Source organism: Girardinichthys multiradiatus, chromosome 18 (assembly GCF_021462225.1).
Source record: "Girardinichthys multiradiatus isolate DD_20200921_A chromosome 18, DD_fGirMul_XY1, whole genome shotgun sequence".
NCBI classification, from domain to species: Eukaryota; Metazoa; Chordata; class Actinopteri; order Cyprinodontiformes; family Goodeidae; genus Girardinichthys; species Girardinichthys multiradiatus.
The window spans coordinates 50,446,346-50,454,259 of NC_061810.1; the positions used below are offsets into that span (position 1 = coordinate 50,446,346).

A 7,914-nucleotide genomic window follows, 5' to 3' on the forward strand; every position below is an offset into this window, starting at 1 on the left:
AGAGGTTCATCACCCAGCTTATTTTCCCCGACTCTTTATACTCAGCAGCTAAGAAAACATTTTGGACTTCTTCTCATGTTACTTGAAAATGGCAAGGACAATTTCAGAACCTTAAGAGTCTTCAGGTTTTTATGTGATGAACCTTTTCTAAAGATTGCTTCAGGTTTCTGGATTTAGATGTTAGATGCTGACTGAGGAAGACTCTGCGTTTGGTTGATGGATCAAAATGCAGCAGATCTGAACTCTGACTGTTGGATCTTCCTTCCTGTAAATGTCTCCCAGGATGCTTTAGAAGACCGCCCCCCTCTCTGACCGTCCTGTTGCAAGTCCGCGGGCCTCAGGTTGATAAACTATGAAAAGATCAGCAGGAAACAAGAAGAAGAGGAGCTTAAAAACGGATCATTTCACTAAAACGATGGAAACAAGATCATCATCAGTCACCCCCTCCGTCCATCAGGGTGACGCCAGCAGGGCTTTATAAGAACCGGTCTCTCCCGGGACGGATCCAGTAGACCCGCCGACTCGTAGACAGACAGACAGGCAGGTGATGAAGATGTTCTCCTCCCTGAGCCTCCGCTGCCTCCTCCTGCTACTCCTCTCTCTCAGCGCCTCCATCAGCTGCTCCTCCGCCGCTCAGAGAGACTCCAAACTCCGCCTGCTGCTGCACCGGACCCCGCTGCTGAGCTCCAAACAGGTCAGAACCAATCAGAACCACTCAGATAAAAACTCCGATTTTAAATTTGAGTTTATATTCTGTTTAAAAACTCTGAAAATCCAGACTTGTCTCTGCTTTTATTATTTTATAAAAATCCGCGCGTTTATTTTCCTTTAAAATATTTTATTAAACGAAAAAGTTTCTTTCTAATTTATCTAAAGACCAAAAAAACCGAGAAGCAAACAAAACCCGCAGCTTGTAGTAATAAAACCAGTTGATTTCATCAGTTTATTACATGTGCGCGCTGATTATCAAATAAAGTGAAAAGAAACACACCATTCACAAAGAAATGATTTCAATCATTTCAGATGAGTGCATGAATATTATGTTACTGAATGAAACTTTAAATTAACATTTTTCATGAAAAAATACAAACTGGATTTCATTACTGAACATTTTATTTGATTTTGTGACAAAAGAAATTTAAAGAAATCTTCTTTGCTGTCTGGCTCTGAGATACCTGCGCTGTATTATTATTATTATTATTATTATGATTAATAAATGTACCATTTCAGCAGCTGTCTCTTTTATTTCATTCTTTATTTGACCATAAACTGACTCAGTAACATTCAGTCAGAAAGGATCAGAACCCACTGATTTCTTTCTAATAAAATTCATTTTCAGCTCAGACCCAAAATAACGGATCGGTTTGTTTAAATAAGAATATTTCATCCTGGCTCATCAAGAGAGAAAGCTTTTAATGAAACATTTATTGAGCCGAGCTGAAATTAAAAACAGTTTTTGTGTTTTATTTCAATGTGAAGCTTTAAACTGCTGGGTTCTGACTGGAGGCTGCAGAGAAACTGGGTCCAGTTAGATGGAAACAATTCAGCTCAGAGAACCTCAGATAAATGAAAACCTGTCCAATAATGTTCAACTGAACTGAGCCTTTCACAGAACCTGACCGGTTCTGAAATGAATTCAGTTCAGTCGTAATTTGACCTCACTGAAGGGAGTTTTCATGCAGAACCTCTGTGATCTCTGTCACAGAACAGATCAGAATAATGTCTGACCCAATAAATATCCGTCCATCTGTTTTCTTGATGTTTCCTTTAGAGATTCTTTGGTTCATCATGAAACCGTCAGTTTCTTCCAACACATCAGATCTTGCCTGTTCACCAAACCCAGTTCTGGATTCTGTTTCCATCAGTAAAACAAGAACCAAAGTCAAGCTAGGGATCAGGTCCAATTGCTTCCCCTTTGAACTCTGAACTTCATCTGAGGAGAACAGACTCAAGACTTAATTATTTATCCAGAAGAAAATATTTAATTTGCATTTAGTTGGCATGAAACCAGTTCTGGAAGCAAATTAGAGGCAGAAACTGAACAACCGGGTTTTCCTTCTGAGCTTCGAGGAACATCTAAAGGAACATCCATGTCCCTGAGTCCAAAACTGCCTCTGCTAGAAACCCGGAAACTGTGAAGCTTCAGGACTCAGAGGGAGAAAACCCAGAGGATTCAACAAAACAAGGTTCATTCATTCATTCATTCATTCATTCATTCATTCATTCATTCGTTCATTCATTCATTCATTCGTTCGTTCATTCATTCATTCATTCATTCGTTCATTCCTTCATTCATTCATTCATTCATTCATTCATTCATTCATTCATTTGTTCATTCATTCATTCATTCATTCATTCATTTATTCGTTCATTCATTCATTCATTTGTTCATTCGTTCATTCATTCATTCATTTGTTCATTCATTCATTCATTCATTCACACTGCCGCTCGTTCACAACAAAAACTGCTTTAATATTTCTCTGTTAGTTTGGGTCAAACTGAATTAAATCTGTAAAGATCCAGAAGAAAATTCAGGCAAAAACTTTTAAAGCTAAAAACTTTTTTGGATCAGAACCTCAGTACCTAAACTCCTCAGTCAATCGTCATTGTTTCTCATCATGATCAGAGCTCCAACAGGACCGGGTCGATTCGGGCCTCTTTAACATTAAAGCATTGTTACCACCAGCTTATGATTTGTTCCGTTTGTTCTCTTCAAACATCTCCTGGTTTATGTCGTGAAGATGTGATATTTTAAAATGAATCAAATAAATCAAACAAAACAGAATAAAACTAAATTAAATTAAATGTCTCCTGGCTGATAATTCTTCATAAAAGGTTCTTGGTTGGTTACTTTGGACCAGAAGGAACAGAACCTGAAAGAGGAGAACTCTGTCAACAGTTAACGTGGTCCAGAAGAGGCTCCAGCAGTCAGAACTGCAACATTTACAGGTTTTCTCCTTAAGTTTTTCAGGTGTGGTCAAAGGTCGGCGGGTCACATGACATTCCTCCTCTTGTTTTCTTGTTTCAGGATAATAACTTGTGCCCCCTGGTGGTTGTTCAAGCAAACAAAGTCATTTAACCCTTGCTGTGAATATTATCTCCATCCAATCATCTAAACACAACCAGGAATTTGATTTATTCTTCTCCCATTTAGGACGTCCCAACAGGGACCAAAGACCTGAAAATTTGTCTGGGTCTGATGATTGTTGATAAGATGGAGGCTTGGAGCCACCTCTGGGCTCAGAAGGTTCAGGAACATCAAAACATCTTTTTTTTTGGTTTTCACGATGCAACTTCTCAGAGCTTTACATCGCTGAAGCAAGAACTTCCAGATATGATCTAGTTGCATTCTGATCCAGGTCTGTATGTCTCCTATGTGTCTTTGCAGGACTCATCTCACTCCTTGTTGGCAGAGCTCCTCCTCTCCGATCTCCTGCAGATGGAGAACGAGGCTCTGGAGGAGGACGGGTTTGCTCTCCCTGACGGAGAACCAGAAGATATCCGTGTGGACCTGGAGCGAGCTGCCAGCAGCGGGCCGCTGCTCGCCCCCCGAGAGAGGAAGGCTGGCTGCAAGAACTTCTTCTGGAAGACCTTCACGTCCTGCTGAGCCTTCGTCATTGTCCTCCTCCTCCTCTTGATGCTGTACAGAAACTGATCTCTGGTCAGTTTGGATGAAATGTTCTGATCTTTCTGAGCTGATTCTTTCTGAATGTAAACACCATGAAACTATTTTTAACTGTTGGTTTGAATAAAATCTGTTTGAGAAACTTTTCTGTGTCTGCTGAGGAAGACGAGGGGAGGGAGCGGCCTTCATCAGGAGCTCCATGGAAACAAGGAGTGGGAGCATACCCTCTTCTCCGTGTGGAGCTAAGAACAGATCTCCTGACTTCTGTGTCTGTAGAACCTGATCAAAATCATTCAAATTACTCTAAAATTGCTCTCTGCCTTCACAAATTCTTTAACAAATGGTCATTTAAAGGGAGAAATTAAAGATGATCAATAACAGATAAAGGTGTGAAGTCAATAAAATCATGATTATCTTGAGGATGTAGAAAATGTGCATCACCAGATAGAAACAGGTCGGCTCCCAGAAGGAAGGATTGGATCTAGATGTCATCCAATCCACATCCTGAATAGTGAGGGAGGTGGAGATGATTTGATCTACAACGACCACCAGGGGGGGGCAGTGGTGAAACATCAGGCGGTAACCGGAGCGTCGGACGGACAGTCAGTCAGGGTGAAGGTCGGCAGATTCAGAGAATGCTTCAAGGCTTCAGACAGTAAAAGCAGCTCTGGTGGAGGCTGATCCCTCCAGCTGAACCAGCATGAGGGTCGGGCAGGTGTCACACTGACCCGACGCTGGAACCACCAGAGGCCATTTACTGACATTAGGAAGGTTCTGGTGGCCCAGGAAAGCTCACACCAGAAGACTTAGTGCTAATTATAGAGTGGAAGAGATGGTTTAACTCATCTTCAAGGCTTTGACCCCTCCAAAGGAGGTGAAACACCAAGCTGGTGTCTTTAGGCGCAGACTGAACACAGTGACATTAAAATCATTGGTCCTTTACTTAACTCAGTCCAAGGTCAACATACTTAAAATCCCATCTGGGTCTAAACAATAATAACAATAATAATAATAATTTAGAATTTATTGATCTCACAATGGAGAAATTATCCTCTGCATTTAACCCATCCCTTAGGGAGCAGTGGGCCGCCATCTTGTGGCACCCGGGGAGCATTCACGGGCTGACGGTACTTGTGGGCTCACCGGGACGCAAATGCCCTAACCCTAGGCCACCACTCCCCCAACAACAGGAGACTCAAATAAAAGCTGGGATGTTAGACACAAAAGAGGAAAAAGACCTGACAGGTGCACCGGGTCAGGTATATTCAGAACGTCAAACATCTGGAGACAGGCTGAAAACATCAGGTTTCTAGGATCTGTTGTAGCTGTTCCACAGTTTGGGGGTCTCAGCAATGACCACTGGCACCACTGAGATCTTGACTCTTTTTGAGCCCTTGGCTTTTCTGGAGGTTCTTGTGGTTCTTCATCTTGATGTTGCTGTTACCTGGGATTGCTACATCTATTTCTGCTTTGTCCACCACCACAATGACCGGTCGGTTAGCCATCACCTGTTTACTGGTCTGGGTCTAGACGACCCACTATTGGTGGTGTCCCCCACTTGGACTGGGGGACGACCAGCCCACTTGGCTCAGATGTTTATCTTTCTGTTTCTGCTTTTATCCAAAGTGACCTACAGATGAAGACATAACAATGCAGTTAAAATGAAATCTAACAATGAGCTACTGAGAAGGAAGACCATTAGGTTCTGTCAGAGGTCAAAGTTTAGAAACAGAAAGCAGGCATGGAGGGTAGTGCAGTAGAGGGGTTTGGTAAGTATGGGATTGGTAATGCTTTGTGGTAGACCTCCGGTCCTCCTGTGCAAAGTTCATGTGTAGCCATGATTAGTGGTCCTTCTGAGATGGTTCCTCCTGGTCCTTCTCTTGGACGCCAAGTTTCTGCTGCCTGAGTCACTCATTTAATAGATTATTATTGGAGGCTCAGGTCATATGTTGCTTAATGATGCTGCTCCTGTTTAAACACCTGAACCTTGATGGGTCCATCGCTGTAATTCAGATGTGAACCCTGGAGGAACATCATGTCCTGCAGGCAGCATCACCAAACTGAAGAAGCAGCAGTTTTTTCTCTCTACGGTGCTGATTTGATGGAGTAGCGGCGTGATGCCTGGCTTTATCCAGCATCTGAAACTGCTGCTGAGGCGCTTCTGCACTTGAACTGCAGAGATCTGCTGTAATTACTGTTTTTAATTAAATGATGGAGACACGATGGAAAAGGCATTACTAAAACCTATTAAAGTTTCACTTTAATAAAATCCTGTTCAAGCGACAGAGTTACAACAGACACAGAGCAGAGATACAGTCTGGGCACCCAGCAGTCTGCAGAGAGACAAGCTGTTCCATTGTTGAATCTGCTGTGAGGGTCTGCAACCTGAGAATAACCTCCTCCCATCAAATAAAGTTTATCTACAGCTGGAAAACCTCCTGGACTCTGCAGATAAAGCTAAAAATATAAAAGCTGGACAGTAATAAACTTCTTCTGCATTTGCTCACTTCCACACCTACTGCAGCTCTGTATCCACTCTGGTTCATCCTTCTTTCCCACAGCCTGGTTTTTATTAGCGATGTTTAAAAGCTGATTACTCTGACAGCCAGCGTCATAACTGCAGCTCACGGGAGGGACAATCAGTTCTTGACACATTTTACAAAATAAGTGAACTGAGCTTTATGATGTTCTTGTTTAATGCAAATATGTCTAAGAAAATCAGCTTTAACAGGTAAAAATTATACAGAGAGAACGTAAATATACATTGAGAGAAAAAGAGGCAGATTTCTTCTGGCGGCTTCTTTGACTGTGTGTCATACCTGCTTGTGTTTTGAGTTCTTGAGTTTGTGTTTTGTTATTTTACCTGGTCTAGTCCTTTGTTTTCTGTCTCCCTGCAACCCAAGCCCACACGTGTTCTGTGTTTCCCCCTGATTGTCTGGTCACACCTTTCATTGGTTCCCCCCTGCTGTCCAGTTTTGTATTTAAGCCTGTTTGTTTCCTTTGTTCCCGGCTGGTTCCTTATGTGTTGTTTGTGTGCACGCCTGGTACCCTGTCCGTGTCCAGCCATGAGCAATAAAGTGTCGTCTTACCTGCAAACTTCGAGCTTCAGGAGTTCTTCCCCGCATATTGGTCCAACAGAAACCCACATTATGACACTGTGACAGGATCTCGTTTAAGGATGAGGCTGAAAACCACATCTAGCCTCCTGAAATGTCTCCACTGCAAAATGAAAAGAATTAAAAAGCTAAAAATCTGCAGCTTAAACCACCTCAATTCAGCCCGCTGCAGGACAGGATTATTGCTGCAGAGTTTGTGGATTTTATTTCAAAAGTCTTTAACTTATTTTAGTTTTCTAGTTTTATTTTTCACTTGGCCTCATCTGAGGTCTCACATGCATTTGTTTTATTTCAGAGTTTGATTGTAATATATTTAAGTACCTAGATGTTCACCTGAACAATAAACCGGACTGGAGTCCTAGGATGCCCTCTGGACACAACGCAGCTGCTGGGAGATAGAAGGACTCAAGCAAAAATAACACCACTGTTGGGGAACTTCTCCCACTCCATGCATGAAGCTGCTGCAGAACTGGAGAGTTTCTTCAGTGACAGACTGCTGCATCCTAGGTGCACGAAGGAACGTAATCACAGGCTCTTCCTCCCAGCAGCTGATAAACTTTCTAACCTTCACTGGTCCCTAAAACTCAGTAAGTATTTACATCCCTGCTGATATAATCACAGTTTTTCCATTTTTGTTCATCTTTATTTGTTTCCTCATGCACTCAGTTCCACATTTCATTTAATCTGAGCATGCCATTTTTAATAACTGAACAATATTCCTTTGTTCCTATGTTGTAAATTGTTCCTTTCCTGTACAGACTACTTGTATGTTTTGTTTTTTATATTTTTTACCTTTATGTCTACCTTCTTACTTCCATTAATCTTTACCTTCCTGCTGACATCTGGATTTCCCTGCTGTGGGACAATAAAGGATATTTCTTTTCTTCTATTATTTTCTAATGTATCTTTCTTTTTCATTTTGTTGTTCATAGTTTGCCCTTTTACCTTCTCCCTCAGATTTAAAGAAACAGAGCCTTAAAGAATAGTCTTTTATGCTTTAAACTGGTTCTCAGCTCCCAGTTTGAGGCTGATGGTGTGAGTGAAGCAGCTGCTGCAGCAGATTAGCTCCTTTGTCTTAGTAACTGTTTGTTAAGAAAAGCTTTCAGCTGCAGGAGCGTGTGAGGTCACATGACCTGCTCGTTCATTCAGCAGGCAGTAATTACTCACCTGTGG

The 7,914-nt window shown here is 41.9% G+C and overlaps 1 protein-coding gene across 1 annotated transcript; it reads left to right on the top strand.

Moving 5' to 3' along the window:
• The first annotated feature begins 423 nt into the window (after nt 1-423).
• On the top strand, nt 424-3,767 carry sst1.1 (somatostatin 1, tandem duplicate 1). The gene is made up of 2 exons (XM_047392262.1): nt 424-694; nt 3,389-3,767. Exons 1-2 carry the CDS (start codon nt 548-550, stop codon nt 3,605-3,607), a joined length of 366 nt encoding a protein of 121 aa, XP_047248218.1. The 5' UTR covers nt 424-547; the 3' UTR covers nt 3,608-3,767.
• The last annotated feature ends 4,147 nt before the right edge of the window (nt 3,768-7,914 follow it).